This window comes from Centruroides sculpturatus, unplaced genomic scaffold (assembly GCF_000671375.1).
Source record: "Centruroides sculpturatus isolate CEXI.00-Female unplaced genomic scaffold, Cexi_2.0 scaffold608, whole genome shotgun sequence".
Classification (NCBI taxonomy): domain Eukaryota; kingdom Metazoa; phylum Arthropoda; class Arachnida; order Scorpiones; family Buthidae; genus Centruroides; species Centruroides sculpturatus.
Genome location: NW_019384781.1, coordinates 319,808 through 338,868, shown reverse-complemented (window position 1 = coordinate 338,868; position 19,061 = coordinate 319,808). Strand labels below are relative to the sequence as shown.

The window sequence follows — 19,061 nt, the reverse complement described above, 5'->3', positions numbered from 1 at the left end:
ATATTTTTATATATATAATTATTGTATATTTATAAGTAATAACATTAAAAAATGCTAAATATAAATTTTAATATAATATAAACTTAATTTTCATTTGCCCGAACAGAAAGACTGTCATACGCTTCTATATTACGATTTATAATAATTTTAACATTAAGAAATTGCAGATGCAAACCAGTCAAAAACAACAAACATATTAAAAATGAAATTCTTATTAAAGAAAAATAATACATAAAATAACTGTAGTTACAAGTTTAATGGAATAAAATTATGTTTAACTGCTGATTAATGAATAATAAAATATTGGAAAAAGTTCTTTTCATATTTTTATATTGTGTAATATATTTTTAAAAAATGTAATATCTCTTTAAAAGTTAAGAAACGATAAAAATAAGATAATGTATTGACTATGAGAAAAGTAAAGCTGAATTGCGTTACATCATCAAATTTCACTAACAGATATCAGAAGTAAACAATATGATATAATAATTATATTAAACTTTAAAGATAGTTGAAATATTTAATTTAATTAAAATTATATAAAATACCAGGTTATAATATACAAGTTAATAATAATAATAAAACTAAAAATCACAACAGATAAAAAGCTATTTTCGTAAATATAGTATAACTTGTACTTTATATTATGTAATTTTGTTGTGAGACGATTTAACTACTACATTTTTCTTTTGATAATTCGTTATCTATAAGAATTCATTTGTTTTTTAATGTTGTTTACTTTTGTATATATAGATAATATGACGCAAAAAATAAAAAAAATATTCAAAAATTCTTCCATTTTCAATTATTTTTTTGTTTGATAATGAAATTTTCCTCTACAAAATTCGATTTAAAATTTAAATCACTGTTTTAATGTTAAATAAGTTGCTACATACGTATGCAATAAATCAAATGTTACGTAAATATTTTTAAAATAACGAAATTTAAATTATTATCTCCTTTGGTTAACCGTAGAAGCTAATAGTTTAAACCTGCAAGCTAAATCCTGCAAAACAATGTAATTTAAATATTGAAATATTGCTTACAAAGATTTCTATATATTTAGAATGATTGTGCGTTATACTATAATTCAAAGAAAATTTAAAAACTATTAGATGAAATTCAAAATAATCTAGTTACAAGATTTAATATAAATTTTATATATTTTATTAAGTGGAAGATTATTTAAAGGTTAATTAATAAATTATAAAAGCATTTATCTTTAACGAATAACAAACATAAATCTATGTTTTTTACAATTTTCTTTAAAGGTATTAATTATAATAATAGATTGTAAAAAGTTAATAAAAATAATTTGTATCAGCTAATACATAATTAGTTTTAAGATTCTACTGGTATCTAAGTATTATTTATAGCTGTTTTTAATCATGTGTTATTATTATATTTTTCTACGAAATTAAAAAGATCTGCTAATTTGACACGTTCCTTCGTGTTTCATATACACATCTTTCCTCTGTTTACAGGTGTCAATGCGAAAACTACACCAAGAAGGGTACGTGATTCCATCGCTACCACATACAGGGATGTGTCCTCCGTAAATGCATGAATCGGGGCATCTGCAGGATGCTAATTGAATTCTTTTGTCGAAGTGACAATCGCCGTTGTGAGGGCAATATTTCTTTTCGCATGGTTCTATGAAAAAGTGAAAAGACATAAATGTTAACATAGTTTATTTTTACAATTTTTTTAAGTATTTAAAATTTATTTATATTTACTAACCATCTAATATTGGAGGCCTTCTTGGACGTATTTCATCTACAAAAACATAAAATTTGTTATATAATGCAACTTAAACTATTTTATATTGATTTGCCATTTATTATAGACTAAAATCAAATTTTAAAATGTTGTTGTATGATATCATCCAAACTGGATGCTAACATGAGGAAAACAGTCTCGTTACCATAGTAACAAGAATGGCCATCATGTCTGGCATCAGTCATATCGTGACCTCCCCGAATATAAGGATCGACTTCTAGTATAAAAATACTCACTTCTTTAAGTGCTTTGTAATAAAAAGATAATACTTAAAACATGTTTTAAAAGCGTTTTAGTTAATAGTTTTAAAAACGTTTACGAACTGAAAGACTAGTGCATTAATTATTTTTAGTAAATGCAGTATCACTTCTTAAGAAAATAAAACATTTATCATTATGATAATTAGTCATTTCACTTATTTAATAGTTGACAAATCGTGAGTAATTCTATACTTTTTAACAAAATATATGAATTTTCAATTTTTTCCCCCTGTTGATAGGAGCGAACATCTGTTTCCTTATGACGTCAATGTAAAGTAGTACGTTCAATTTTGGATTCCGTCCAATAAAAATTAACTACAAAAATTGTCACGCCTTACAAGTGTCTGAAAACAATTTCTGTAAACGAATAAGTGTAGCTTACTTTTAATTGTCAATAAAGTAAAATAAATTGACATGACATTACCTTTGACAGCGTTTCGAACTCTATCCAAATTAGGCACGTTAATTTGTAACAGGCTAGAATTTAAGCGGTAAAGCCCGATACTTAGCCGATTGAGCATAAATATACGGGTATCGCCGCTCCTCAGATGACTATCACAAAAGTCTTCATTACCTAGCCCTTCGACTAAGACATTATTGCCAGCTTCCAACCTATCTCCTTTGATAATTCTCTTAATTCTAACTTCGCAACTGTAATGACCTCTTGATGAAGTGTAAACACGATTAACGGTGCCAGTCAAAACAACATCTGCAGATTCTTCTCTAGATTCTATCGTATCTTCATGGCAGTCTTGATATCTTCTTCTAGCTTCTGAAGTAACGACTAATAAAGCTAAGAAAACGTATATTAAAGACATATCAAGAGTGAACTGTTAGAAAAGACATAGAGTCGTCCTTCTCACTGCAGCAGCGCTAAAGGCGGAGCCTACTTACTGACCGTAATTGGGGTGGCCGTGGGCGTTTCTCAATTTGATGAACATTCTCAAACCAGTGTCCATCTGTTAGAGATAACAGAGATTTAACTGATTTAAACAAATTTTATAGGGATAGAAAAACCTGAATTATTTCTCTCAGGGCGTAAAAGCTTCGATATTATCATTTTGAAGGCCACTTTCTTTTATTTTATGATTATCTCTTTATAATTGGAATTGTAATTAAACTGTGGGGTGTACATACCGTACATATATATATATATGAATGTATACATGCCATTATTTAATGTTTACAATTCAGTTATGTAACTTTAAAAATATAAAAATTAAAATAAAATTGATACTGATCAATTGTTTGAAAATGTTCAAGTATTTTTATTATATATCAATTTAAATAACGGTTAATATGTTATAAGTTTAATATTATTATATAAAATAATAATTACATAAAATTATTTTCATTTAGCTTTGTGTTATAATGAATCGGCGGTATTAATTCATATTAGTTAATAATTTATAAATAAAAATTGTGCTATTTTCATACTACTTTATAAATAAGTTTTACTTTTAATTAATAAATAAGATTAATTTTATTTGATTTTCTTATTTAAAAAAATAAAGATCGCTAAAAAAATTTTTAATATGTTTAGAAAAATTGCTCAGAAGATGGAGCCACTAAAAATATAGTTTGCCAATAAAAAAGCAATGGAAAACAGTTTGCATTAATATTTATTGCTTTAGTGTTGTTATTTACTTCTTATTTTAAATTTAAATTCAAAATTTTTGAAAATTAAAATTTTTAAATTTTTATTTATTAAAATACAGTATATAATATTCAAATTTTTAATGAATTCCAAAAAAAAATTTTATTGTATACATTAAAATAAAAACTGTACATAATTGTACTTTTATAAAGAATAAAAATACAATCTGAAATTAAATATAGCAACTTAATTGTTTATAATTTAGATCTTAATTNCATATTTTCATTTTAATTAATATATTTTATAATATTAATATATTTAATTAATAATATTTTAATTTTAATAATTAATATAAAATGCATTTCATTTTAATGTGTACTGTAGTACATTACTTTCAAACTTATATATATTTATCATACAGTATTATTAAAATAAAGAATAAAAACTCAAATTTTCGTACATAGTTTATTTGGGTGTTTACGTATTTATTTATACATCAATCATGCAGAAACAAGATCTTATTACGGAGAAATGAAGGTTTACCTTCAAATAACAACAAACACAAAGGTAAAAATGTGAATTTCATAAAATTATTTATAAAAGTTGTTTGCTAGAATCGTGAATGCAACTGTTTTTCTAGAATAAGAAAGGATAAACAGAACTGTTATTCACAATATAATAGATGTTTAGGAATGAATTAAGGACTTCATTGTAAAGTACTGTACGTACTGTACATTTAAATATGGTAAAATAAAATTGGTCAGTTTTTCAAGAAAAAAATTTTTCTATAGTTTTACATTCTTCATTTATGGATTATGATAAGTGTCCATGCTTTATTTTGATTCTATAATATAATATTTTAATTTTTGTTTACTATGTTTTTGTATGCTGTCTATAGGTTATATTCACTGCGTATTAGAATATCGTCATTGTGATTTATAAACATTTGGATAAAATTAAATCAATCTGCAATCGTTCCAGTACAATTGCAAATTGATGTCTTATTCTTTAATCTATTGTATATTGATTTAATTCAGTTCAACGGAGTTGCGAAGTATTTATTTATAGAATCCTTTTCTTTTTTATTTTGAAGAATCCTAGCTCATCGCCAACTTTTTCAGTTATATCACATCAGAAAAAAGAATTAACAAATTCTTTTATGCGGTATGATAATAGTGAACTTTAAACTTTAAAGAATTCTTTTATAAGAAAATGATATTAAATAATTTCTTTAAAAATTTAAGAAAATTTCTCAAGATATAGTGTGTTGATTTAATATGGAATGAACAATAGTTTATAATAAAATAATGAAATATATATACAGTATATTCTTCTAGTATGACTTGATGACTCATACATATAAATTACATATTGTTTTTATAAAGTGGAATTTTGTGTAGGTTACCAACACAACTATGTGAAGTATATAATTTATCAAACGATAATTAAAAATATAAATAAAACTTTCATACGCAACATACTATAGTCTTACTATACACTGAACTAATTGATAATAAATAATATTCAAATTACAACATTCTGATATCGAATTTTGATATCATTCATTTAGAAATAATGAATTCTGTATTATGTTTATCTATAAAACTATCGCGATCAAATTTTGAAAGCGAAAGTTCAGAATTTTCCAATCAAAGATATCAATTAATCTTGTTAAACGTGAAAAAATAATTAATTATATAAATAAATAAATATTTATAATCGATATTAAACTACATTAACAATAAAATATGTAATTTTTTAATTATATTAAAATTAAATTTTATAATACTTAATGTATAGATTAAATATTATTATTATGAAACCCTGCCTAACTGGCTCATGTTTTATTCATTTTTTTTTTCTTTACATTTCCTTCCCTATATTATCGTTTTCGGAAATTCTTTTATTTGTATATATTAAATAAATACGTAATATTTTATAAATTTTTATGTTAAAAAAGTTATTGTATAATATAATGAAAATAATTATAATTTATTAAAAATATAATAAAATTTATTGTTGTGTTTCCGGTCCAACAAGGTTATCGAAATGGAACAAGGTTATAGGTTGGATCGGTAAAGGTACCAATTTTTTTGAATTATTAGTTCCAAGTGTATTAATATTTACAATAAAAATTAACTGTAATTACGATAAAATTATAGAAACTTAAATTTGTTTCATAATTAAGTACAAAACTTTATATAAAATATTAAGATATTGAAGAGTATCTGTATGTCTATTTTAAATATTATTCATTAAGTGATTTAACTTGTAATATAATTTTTAAAAATAAACTATAAGTTTTATTGTTTAATTTGATAATATTTACTTACTACAATATTTAAGTTTATTTATATTTATAAAATAAATCAATAAACTTGTGTTGTATAGGAAATATCTTATTAAATAGACTTATAACATATTTTTATTTCATTCGAATACTTGAGAACTAAAAATAAATAATTAATTACAAATTTTTATTAAATTAAAAATATAAATGATAGGTATAGNGTCACATCCTAAGAAAAAAAAACAACGCGAATGAGATTTTATTCTAGAGAGAAAAAGAATTTAATCACTCCCACTTGAATCTAGTAATATGGAGAAAAAATAAAATAAATTTTAATTTTTCTACAACACCGTAAAACATTACGTTTTTATTTCCTCGATTTATTAAACATTTTTGACAAATATACTTTAAAAGTATTTTTTTTTTAATGTAAATTTTGACATAATTTATGAAGAACGGCGCCGGTGGTAAATTTTTAGTTATAATATTTATTTTTTAATGTTAAAAATATCAGCCGGTGTTATTACTCTTGCATGCTTCTCCACCTTGATGTTGCTGAACCTGTCTGTTACTATGGTTACCTTATCCGAAACGACAATCTTGTTATTTGGAAAATTTACACTGGCCACCATCTTTGCGTTATTGATTCTGTTTTCTAATATCTATTTATAGAGCATTTACACCGTATATATCCATTAAAGGGGATTTGTTTCGATAAAGTGGATGATGGTTATCTTCCTACTAATTTAAAACACCGCAACTGCTTAATTAAATTAAGTTTTAAAACACATTTTTGCCTGGTAGAGGTCGAAAAAGTCGTCTTATTTTTAACTACATTAAATGAATTTTATGATAATGATAAACAATATATGGTTTCCTTCCGATCAATCCTATTATTATTGTCTAGTTATGAAGCGCTTTATAATAATAACGGTGGTGTTTCTTTTCGGATAAGTGAAAATAAAAAAGTCATATTTTGTCTTTGTAATATCACTTTACGGCAATAACTCGAAAAATGTTGAAGCGAAATGTCACAGAACGACTTTTTCTTCAGTATATGCTTTTCAGCAACAACGTTGACCTTTGCTATTATGGATTAGAGACTGTGTTGATTCATTGCTGTAATAATAATGAAAATTCAAATTAAAATCAAATTATTTAGAAAAGATAGATATAATTATTAGTATTATAATAGACTTTGAGGCTATAAAAAAGTACTCTTTTTTTAGTTTATTTCAGTCAATATTTTTATAGTAAATAATAGGATATATTTAGGTATTTTTTTTAAGGCAAACTACATTCTAACAGTAAATACAATTAATTATTTTTAAAATTTAATCTTCCCAGTTATATATAATTAAAAACTTTTTATTTTTTATTTTTTTTTAATTATAGTTTAACTGATTTGCTGTGTAATATTGAGTTTAATTCTATGAAATAAGTAAAAGATTTCAGTTAACAAGTTACTTTTAAAATTTAAAACCAGTTATTGTAAAAGACAAACACCCTTCTGATCATATTTATAGAACCTACGCTATATTATCTAAGAAAATCCCCATAGTAAATGGATCCAAATACCTACGCATAAAATATAAGATTATTCTTAGTTTTTGTAAAATCGCCAACGCATAAGTAAAAGAGGTCAAAAGAATTCATTATTTGCCATCAGTCCATGCAACAGGAATCTTTTAAACCATTGAAATTCTAAAACTGTATTCCTTTACGAGGACAGTTTCAAATAAACATTGTTATTATAAGAAGTTGTAATTTCATTATTCGCTATTCTATTCATTTAATGTCCATTAGAGTATTTCATCATGAGTAATAAATGATAGTGGATATATAATAACGAAACAGTTGCATATAATGTGTCATCAGTCAGTAGGACATTAATGACGTTCATACTGACATAACTTGTTAAGCAAGTAGATTTTTATAGAACGGAATCAGTATATAAAATTTCATAAAATATTATTAATTTTTAAATAAATATATTAATTATATAAAACTAAAATTGTTTATTTAATATAATTGACCTAGAAATTCAGAATATAAAAATAGAATTTCAATTTGCATTTTCCTGCAGATATTCGTATTTGTTGATTTGTTTAAGGTCAATGTTATCTGATTTTCAATTTAAAATATATAATTATTTATTCATTTAAAAAATATACAGGAAAAAAAAACTAAACAGAAAATTATTTCTTGAGATTTAAAGCAAGTGATTCATTGAGATACAGCTTTATGATATGTCTATAAAATATAGTTATTAAACTATTAAAAATATAGGATATTTATTATATTTCTATAATATCAGCAATTTTATATTATACATACTAAAATAATGATAATCTTTCACGATATCATACTGTTTAAATGTAATTAATACGAAACAAAAAATTTAATAATTTTATCTAATTCATTTATAGATGTTTTAAAAGTTTTGAACTTGTAACTGGGTTTAGTTAAAATTATGTCAAAGGAAACTAGTTAAAGGTCAGGGAACGTATAACTATATATTTAATTATATACATGCTTACAAAATTAGAAATGTAAGCATCCAAGCTTTAAAAAAATGTTGAAATTCAAATTTAATGATATGCTGTAAAACATCTTGCTTCAATAACAAGAGCCTTTGGTAAATTATTTCGGAAAAAAAAGAAAAAAAAAATTAAAACTTTTTCTTCATTCATTACTTTTCTACGTGAATAATAAATAATTAAAAATAAATGNATAAGTTTTTTAAAATCTCATTTAAATAAAAATGCATAAAAAGAAAGCAACGAGCAAACTATAAACGCCTGTTGATACGAAGTAAAAAGGGAACAGTATTGAAATTCGAATACTTTTAGAGATGGGTGTCGGCTCGTCCATGACCTGTTACCATCCTCTCTCTTTCTATCTAATGACGTAAGTAGAAAATATATTGCCGAAATGTGGTCCATAAAGTAATTTTATCCACATTATTCAAATTTTATATTAAAAAAAAATATTTGCTCGAATTTTCACTACAAAGCCTTTCACTATAATAAATTAATACTTGCAACATAAGTTAAAATTTCTGTCTATTTTTAGAATAATGACTACATTTTTTTTAAATATGAAATATTTTACAGACCCGTGCAATAAAAATATTAAATTAATTCTAGCGAGAAGTGTATTTCCACCAGTAATTATATAAACAATATTTGTAATTTTTTATTAAAGAGATAATTATAGCTTGTTGTAGTTAAAGCACGAACAAAATTAAAAAAGGGAATAAAAAATTTCCATGCAATTTGATTAACTCTTTTTTTTTAAAAAAAGGCATTCATGCACCGTAAAACTTGTGTGCATAAATATTTTTATTAAATTATGTTTATTCAGTTATATTTAAATTATAAGAATTTATGTTTAATTTAATATATTTCTTCCAAAAATTTTAGTTTAGTCGTATTTATTATTTATATTATTGAGTAATCATTAAAATTGAACATTGAACAAACTATTTTCACACAAATAAAATTATTGATTCCATAATATCAAGGCTAAATACATGAAAATAAATTTAGTAATTTGCAGGAAGAATCATTAAAATTTTATCGTCCGAGAGAAAGGAATAATAATAAAACAAGCATTCGGTATTTTATGCGATTAATTATTGTTTAATAATACAATAATAAAAATTGTAAATAACATTTAAAAACATTCAAATTTTTAAAAACTTGTTTATGTTTTTCTAAACGCCATAACTCAAATTATAAAATAGGAAAAAATTCAATTAATATTCCCGGATCTTACACATGTTGCCATTTTAATAAATAAAAAAAGTGACCTTATGGCCTTATTTAAGACTAAATACTATTAAATAACATTAACTAACATCAGAAGTTACGCAGAATTTATTAAAGCTTAATTAGAATTCTTTTACGTCTTTACATATATCATCAGCATACCAATAAAAAATAAAAGATGGCAGTCAGGTGATTTCGTCACTTTGAAATGGTTTTTGTTACAAAATAGTTAATGTACTGTACAACATAATTTTCTTGTAAAATGCAAGACAGATATGTAACACGCTGCAGGTGTTTAGTGCGTGCATTTCTCGTACTGGGAATTATAAAGGAGAAAGAAAAATAACGTCACGATTATTTAGAGAACAGGCTTATGGAAAAATATCAAAAAATTCTGAATTCTGAGATGTTAGCAGGTGCGCCTGTCTACAGGTGGTAAATTATTGGCGGAGGCGTCCTATTTTTAAAAAGAAAATTAGGCTACTTTTGAAGATTGTGCTGATGCATTTGAATGATAGTGAAAATTTTTAAGAGTTTTTTTACAAATATTATCACGTTCTCCTCGAGATAAGCGTTATATTGCTTAATACAAAACACGAATTACTTTTCCGTTCATTTAGCAAATTATTTTTATATCATACATAAAAATATAATATCAATTAATAAATGTGCTAAAATGGTGTATAAAATTTTATTAAAAGTATCGAATTAAATTAAATTTTTATATAAAAAATTCAATTTGATTATAACAAATTCCAGATTTAAAAGAAATAAAAAGAGTATTTTGAGTATTGGAAACAGTTATCTATTTGAATTAGTATAGCTAATATATGGAATTACAGGCAATGTTCTATTGTTATTGTTATTTTTACATAATTTCCTTATTAGGATTAAAACTATATTTTATGTTATTTAGTTATAATTTTAGGAGGATAAAAAAGGCAGCTTAAGGTCACAGTCACTAACACGGAACTAAAATAATCATTAACAGTAGAGAAAAAAATGGTGACAAAAAAATGATTTCTTCGATTGTTTTAAAGACTAAGAAAGACGAGCGTAAAAACAGACACCGCAGGGCGCCACCATCGACTTACTATCGGCCCTCTTCCTGTGACATCACACACGATCCAGTTCCGGTCTGAGGAGACTAGTTTTGTATACCCAGCGTGGATGGGTTCAGTCGGTGAAGTAGAAAGAGAGTGAGTAAGTGTGTACCTGATGAATATCCAACATTCGTCCATCATGTCTGACAATAGGAATAACAACCAACATGCCATGGGATATGAGCATACTTTGGTAAGTATAAAGCATATTTTGCTATTTTTTATACACTCTGACATTTAGTTTGTTGGCAAACTTTACTCATACTGAATTGGTAAAAGTGGAGTATTTTATCGAATTTACCTTCATATTTTACTTAAATGCAATTGTTTATTAAATTGTTTTAACGAGTATTTAAACGGTTCGATTCAACAAGCATTGTTCCTAAATAAGAATGCTTTTTAAAGCTCAGCGACTATTTTTTTTAATTCTATTTATAACTGCAAACCATGCAAACAACAGAATTTTATTGTAAATAAACGATTATATTGTCTTTTTAAAGCAGGTTATTCTTAAAAACAAATTTTTAATTCAAGTTATAATATATGCATACAAGGACATCATGTTTGAATTTTTAAAGTGTCTTTTTTAGAACAAGATCATTCGATTGTTTATATTATTTTCTAAAGGAAAATGTCGATTTTTATATATTTTATTTTTAAATTATATTTTTATCTAATAAAATAAAGAAATGGAAGTTTTCGTGTAAGTTTAACGTAACTTTAATATATATTTACTATAAATTTTATACTAAAAATGATTGTGAATTAATTAATAATTACAAAAATGACTTCAATTCTTCTTTTGACGAATGTCCGGCTCAAAACTAAAATAGAAAGCGGTAAAAGTTAAGTTTACTTAACACCGTTAACGATCTACTTGGGGTTGATATAGTATCACTTTTACCGCTCTGTACTTTTCGGTCCTGTTTACATTTACTCTTAGTTTTACAACAATGATTTACGTACACTAAAAATAAATACGATAAGGAATCAAATTCTCCATTTCTAATAAGAATTTATTACGATCTATTTATTGAATTTAGGTTAATTTTCTTATTCGTTAGTTACAAATTTCAAATTCCGTCCTTTTAATTAAGTTACTCAAAAGTTTTTGAAGCAACAGAATTTTATTTCTCTTTCGTGTTTTTCGACACAAACACGAAAGATAAATGAAAATATATTGCATTATGTTTGAAAGCGTATTTTATGTTTTTAAAATGGAATTCTATACATAAAAAATAAAATATTTTATTGATATTGCTATATATAAGTAGGGATGGATCTAGGCAGTGGTGGGGGCGATCGCTCCTATTTTTATTGTTAACATGAATTTCATTATATTTTTTATATGATATATTTATATTTAATTTGTTTGTATCATTACTTCTCCGTTTTCTTACATTTCTATGTTGTTTAAGTTTACGTAATTTATTTAAAATGATTATTAAAGTAATAAAATTTTTATATAAGATACTTGCTCCTGATCCGCCTTTGTATAAGGATTCATTTATGTAATCGTTTACATAGTGCAATACTAACTTAATACAAGTCTAAATTTATTTTCTATACAATAGGCCTACTTTATTTCTCTCATACAGTCTTAATATCGTATAAAAATTCACGTCATTTGTGTAGAAATGTTCATTAAATTTCTCATATCAGTTAGATATTTCGAAGAATATTTGATAAAAGTCAATTAAGCATAGGGGGCCTACATTAAATAATACCTGGCATATAAACTTTGGAACAATACAGACTAAATAATGTTATTCGTGTTTTACAAAAATTTATAGTTTTGAGAGGATTTTACGATAAATTGTTTTTCTTATTGTAAAATAATTTGTAGCTTTTCGGTTTATTCCATAGGAATATCATTTATACTGTAAATAAATAACAGTATTACAAAATCAGGTTTTAAGAATTTTATCAATAAAATAGACTTATTCAAATTTAAAACTGAATTAAATTTATATTTTAGCTTAGTTTTCTTTTTGTATTTTCTATAAATATTATTGATATATGGCCTATACAAAATCTATTTGTAGGTATTATAAGAATAAAAAAATTATAATATAGTAGAGATAAGAATATTATATTATTTAAAAGTAAAGTTTATACGTGGTTTATACTTTTTAAAACTACTTTTGATAATCCTTGTTTTTTCCTTTCTATTCNTGTTTAATAATACAATAATAAAAATTGTAAATAACATTTAAAAACATTCAAATTTTTAAAAACTTGTTTATGTTTTTCTAAACGCCATAACTCAAATTATAAAATAGGAAAAAATTCAATTAATATTCCCGGATCTTACACATGTTGCCATTTTAATAAATAAAAAAAGTGACCTTATGGCCTTATTTAAGACTAAATACTATTAAATAACATTAACTAACATCAGAAGTTACGCAGAATTTATTAAAGCTTAATTAGAATTCTTTTACGTCTTTACATATATCATCAGCATACCAATAAAAAATAAAAGATGGCAGTCAGGTGATTTCGTCACTTTGAAATGGTTTTTGTTACAAAATAGTTAATGTACTGTACAACATAATTTTCTTGTAAAATGCAAGACAGATATGTAACACGCTGCAGGTGTTTAGTGCGTGCATTTCTCGTACTGGGAATTATAAAGGAGAAAGAAAAATAACGTCACGATTATTTAGAGAACAGGCTTATGGAAAAATATCAAAAAATTCTGAATTCTGAGATGTTAGCAGGTGCGCCTGTCTACAGGTGGTAAATTATTGGCGGAGGCGTCCTATTTTTAAAAAGAAAATTAGGCTACTTTTGAAGATTGTGCTGATGCATTTGAATGATAGTGAAAATTTTTAAGAGTTTTTTTACAAATATTATCACGTTCTCCTCGAGATAAGCGTTATATTGCTTAATACAAAACACGAATTACTTTTCCGTTCATATTTTGTAAATAATTTTAAAATGTAAAAAATTTTCTACTCGATCTTTTCAGCAAATAAGTGGATTAGTTTTATGTATTTTGCTATTAAATCTCGGAATGTAAATTTTAAAAAAATCCTACTTTAAACTGATAAGATCTTAAGAACAAATAAAAAGAAAAAGATATAGCGATGATCATTCTATGTTACATCATTTTTAAACGATTTATTAAAGAAGGATATGTCTAATATAGTAGTTCTACATATAATTTAACCTTTTTTTTCCCCTTTCTTTTTGCAAAATTTCAACCTTGTAATTTTCCACGCTTGCTGGGTTTCAAAGAAAATAATGCAGCTGATACTTAATTTCTTGATAACAGTGAGATAATGTATAGATAATTAGCATTTGATTAGGGTTATATGCTTTTAATTTCTATTTTAGAATTTAACTTTTTACCACTTTCGAGAAGGTGTTTAATTTTTTATATTACATTAAATTGGAAATTCCGACGGATGTTTTGATATGGGATTATATCCTGCTACTAGTTAAATCTAATAGTTTTCTGTTACCAAACATTTGGCAATTTTGTTTATTAAAATTTTGAAAATAAACTTTATGGATCGATTTATTACGTTATTTGCCACATAATTTAGGTCTATACATACAGTTAAATATGGCAACGATCTATTTCTATACCAAGCTGGTTATATCAACTAGGAAATAGCTTGGGGGTATCAGTGCACTAGAAAAATGATTTCCTGCCATTTAAAGAATTTGATCAAATTTATACACTATTCAATATTAAGATCTATTGGATAGATTTTCAAAAGGTTTAATTGAATCAAGGACTTTGTAGTCCGAGATACTGTCGAAAAATTCTGATTTGCAATGCCATTTTTTTGTAATGACCGTAACAATAATAAATTATACAAATTACTATTGAAATCTAATTGTGTGTATTTTCTTAGTTAATAGAAAATATACAGATATTGAATGATTAGATTTAATTATCGTGGTTTTGTTTATTCAGGCAGTAAGTAGATATTGATAGGACTTTGACGTACCTGGTCATTGATAAAAGCTGCTTTTATCTTGCCGACGAATTTCTATACTTCCGGCCAGATGTCGATCACGTAACCTATTTTTAATCATGTGACCCAGAAGAATATCAAAAACAAGAGCAAAAATGTTTCTTTTTCTTTTCAAATCAACCATTGAATTAATCAGAAAACATCTTCAGCTATTCAGCAGTCAGGATCATTTTTATATTCATTTCTAGAATTATTCTGGAATTTACAGTTACTTTTCACAGATTAAAAAAAATTTAACTAATAAAGTGAAAGCAATCGATTCTTAAATTTTATTTAAAAATTTTTCATTAGATACAGTAATAATGTTTTCCTTTAAAGCCTTTTAAAATCATATAGCTTATCTTCACTTAATTACTTTCATCACTATCATTAAATAATTGTGGAAACTAAAAAATTATAAGCCTGAAGTACAATAATTCTTACTACTGTGCATAGTTACAGCAATATAAGATTATCGTTGCAATAACTAATTAGTATGTTGACCACAAATGACATCCATTATCAAAAGTAAAGTATTCTCTGTAATCTCCCACTTGACTGCAATCTTTCTCCTCAGGTATTTATTCCCGTCTTTGATCACTATTCATCTGACTACATTATCGATGACGAGTATATTTGCACAAACCACTACATTTATAGTGATCCTTGCTGCTCTCGATGAGATGATTTTGCAACTAGATAACCTTACCTATATTATGAGGTCAAGTCGAGTGTCTATCTGGCAACAGTTCAACATAGCTGAGAAGGAAGGAAACAGTAATTAGCACTCCCGTTCAGACGACCTAGTACATATAGGCATATATATATATATATATATTGTCCTTTCTGGAAATTACCATTAAATTTTTTGTCATTAAATTTATAAATTTTAAATATATTAAATGCAAATGAGCATTGAGAAAACTTCCATGTAATACGATAAGCTTTTTATTATTAGAATACCACGAACGATATCAAAAACGTGAATGATGAAGATTAATTAGAAAACATGCTAGGAAAAGAGTAAAAGGTGAATGATATGTGGGTCGCGTTCCCCTTTCTAGTGTTACAGTCTTGTCAATCGCTAAGAAGCCAGCCTTACAGGCTTTAAGGCCAGCGGTCATTGACAACGACTTTCACAGCCTCCGTCAAGGCCGTTGGATCAAGGTCATCGAACAATAAAAACATGTTTCTATAAATATTAAAAGCCATTGTTTTCGTTTCCGTGGACAATCAGTCGCCAGACGGGTTCGAGCTTAATTCCATCGTGAAGTCGGATATGATCAGGATATGTTCAGCCTGAGGTCGTAGAACTTCTAAAGACCAGAACCATTTACATAACAATCTAAAGATTTTCTATGTAAATGTTTTAACCCTTCTTTTATTTTTGAACAATTTACTTACTTTAAAAAATATCTTAGTAATAAAAAAAAATATTTATAAAATATCAACTCTATTAAACTTGTTGAAGAAAATATGAAAGTTGCATATTAATGTAATATTGTCTTTTGTTATTATTTCGTTCATTGAACTTTCTTCGTAATGAATATGTTCATTAGCTTTCACAAGCGCAAAATATTTTATCTGTAGGCTATAATTAAATGATGCAATACATCAAATTGATTCTGTAAAACGAAAAGCAATATACAGGCTATTCAATAGACACTGAACTTTACACAAAATGAAAATGCGCGCTTATTGTTTCCATAAAAATGAAATAAATCAAAGTTTTAAATACTCCGAATTTCAAACTTGACATAAACAGAACAGTTGAAATGAAATCTATATTGTCAAACCTTGAAACTTGAAAAATAAAATTGAAATGACGAGAGGCAAAAAATCCTAGAACATTTTTGTATTGTCAAAGGTTAATCAACTATGCAAACCTCAAGACAGAACAATACTGATTATTCAATTTGCGTTCCATAAATTGAATAATCAGTATTAAAAAAAAATTATTGTTTTGTCAATCAACAGAATTAACTCGACATGTCATTTATTAGCTGTAGTTCAAAACAATTTTCGAGAAAGATTATGATTATTTTTCGGATTAAACAGGAGGAAAATACTTTTATGCTATTGAAGTCAAAGTTATTTACATATTTTTTTAAAAATTATATCATTTGACAAGACAATACTCTTTAAATTATAATCTTTATATTATTTTTATTTGACTTTTCGACGTTGAAACGACTATTTTATCAACTGTAGAATATCGTGATAATTATTAATATAATATATTTAATTAAAATTCAATTTATTACCACTACAAAACATTACAACGTGTCTTAAATTTCATCGGTGTGAGACTTTTAATGCGTATCAAAGTGCAATCTGTGAAAATACAGTAATAAGTTTTAAATGTCGCGTCGGAAAAGTTTCAACAAGTTTTTATAATTTGTAAGCTTATAAAAACTTTTCGTGCATTGAAATATTGATATCAAGCAGTTGCAGAAGTATTTTTATCATCGCATGATCATCCATCTGTAACTTATAATGTTTAATGGTGAAAGAACGTTGTTTTATATTCATATTATTCTTTAAAACGCATTAATCGAATTCTAAACAGGTTCTGAAAATATTATCAGCATGCCAGCTCCTAAATACTCTTTTAAATTACAATGCTTATTTCTCAATTCAAATTCTTCAGCCTTTGTTCTTTCAATTCAACAATAAAAAATGATTTGACCTTCATTAACTGATTGGCAATATACAGTCTATTTGGTCATAAAGGAAATACTGCGCTCTTTTTTCATATAATTATACCTAATAAAAATACATAACAAAGAAATAGATATTCCATGCTGATTAATGAGTATAATTCCAAGAATAAGTTTTTAAAAATATTTTCAAATTCAAATATTACATGTCTAAAATTAGAGAATTAATGCGAATTTTAGTATACTTTGCATATTATATAACCTGTCTTAATTCAATAAAGTTTAATTGTACGTGCTCTTTATCATTCCCTTGCTTCGTAATTAATAATATAAATTGATAAATCTACATGCCATTTTGCTTTCTTACAAAAACTATTACAGTTAATTGCCGACTCAAGTGCGAAGGCTCGTTGCATTCTATGTAATTAATATATAATTTATCTATCGTGTAAGAATTCACAAATCGCTAGTTTTTATTTGATAATATAATATAATTAAGTAAAAGAAAATCGTTAAATAAAATTAATTTTTTTTGTACAAATCATTAAGATATTTATAATTTTAATAATGTTAGGTAGTGACATTAACGATTAACATTGATGATATCTGTAATATATTTCAATTAAACACTTTAAACAACAATTATCAATTGTCTATTCAAGGAAACTTTTTTTTAAAGTCAGCAAACGTTTAAAAAAATTAAATTATTGAATAAAATAGTGTAAAATGTAATTTTCATAAATTATATATTATTTTGTTAAAATAATTTTACGTATTTGTTTAGATGTATGGCCAATATAAAGAGGATCTAGAAGCGTATGCAAAAGCGGAAGCACGAAGAATAAAATCACTTCAAAAGTTACGTAAAAAGGAAGAAGCATTACGTCAAAAAGAATTGCAATCATATAGAAGTAAATGGCAAAGGAAATGTGCTGGTAAGACCAATAGAAAGATCATAAAATAATAAAGAAACTAAATTTGAATTTACATAAAATAATTCCAAGTGAACCTATTCGCTTTAGAACAGAGAAAATTTGTTAATGTATTAAACTTGTATACAGTTTTTCTTTAAACATTGTCATTTTATAAGTGATGACTGTATGATATTTATAAATGCAATAGAAATTAAATCATATTTCACCATTTATGTACAGAAATTAAATAAATGGTTGTCGAAATCATGACATTATAAAAGAAACAGTATTTTCTTAGACGAGAAGTTTTCGATTATATAACTGAAAAATCTACTTTTGGAAAATCATTTATTGTTTTATACTGAGATAGGAGAAGTAAAAGTCATTTCGTATTAGATTAAATCGAAATGATGAATTTTTAAATTTATAAAACGATTTCTAAACAAAATAACAGGAATTTCTTTTTTCTGAGTTCATTTTTACAACGGCCGGATGGCCGTGCTGTTACTGTTTCAGCCTATCACTCTGATGAGCCAAGAATGAACCCTGACGGGTCGAATAATCCCAGAATTTTTTCGGGCCGTTCTGGATAAAGTGGATCTGTCTTATCACGGGTCTGATTGAGACCACTAAGGGTTTAATTATTTTTATAGTTTTACTTTTCCAATAAATCATATAACTATAAAATTTACTGATATAAAATATTCTTTATTA

The 19,061-nt window shown here is 25.4% G+C and overlaps 2 protein-coding genes across 2 annotated transcripts in view; one reads left to right on the top strand and one right to left on the bottom strand.

The window, feature by feature from the left end:
• Positions 1-325: 325 nt before the first annotated feature.
• Positions 326-2,951, bottom strand: LOC111629189 (agrin-like). The gene is made up of 3 exons (XM_023373073.1): positions 2,464-2,951; positions 1,741-1,776; positions 326-1,653 (listed from the first exon to the last, which is right to left on the bottom strand). The coding sequence occupies exons 1-3, from the start codon at positions 2,855-2,857 to the stop codon at positions 1,418-1,420; spliced, it is 666 nt and encodes a 221-aa protein (XP_023228841.1). The 5' UTR covers positions 2,858-2,951; the 3' UTR covers positions 326-1,417.
• Positions 2,952-10,778: 7,827 nt separating this feature from the next.
• LOC111629183 (chloride channel protein 2-like) overlaps positions 10,779-19,061 on the top strand; it is a 45,413-nt gene continuing 37,130 nt past the window's right edge. Inside the window, 2 exon segments of the mRNA XM_023373064.1 lie at positions 10,779-10,995; positions 18,218-18,368. Of these exon segments, the coding sequence (XP_023228832.1) occupies positions 10,918-10,995; positions 18,218-18,368 (229 nt within the window). The 5' untranslated portion in view covers positions 10,779-10,917.

Bases quoted from the DNA above. Each gene is read 5' to 3' on its own strand.
- LOC111629189 (XM_023373073.1), bottom strand. From the start codon at position 2,857: ATGTCTTTAATATACGTTTTCTTAGCTTTATTAGTCGTTACTTCAGAA. The intron at 1,777-2,463 runs GTAATGTCATGT...ATGTTTTTGTAG, and splicing joins AGTTCGAAACGCTGTCAAAG to ATGAAATACGTCCAAGAAGG. The intron at 1,654-1,740 runs GTTAGTAAATAT...ACTTTTTCATAG, and splicing joins AAGGCCTCCAATATTAGATG to AACCATGCGAAAAGAAATAT.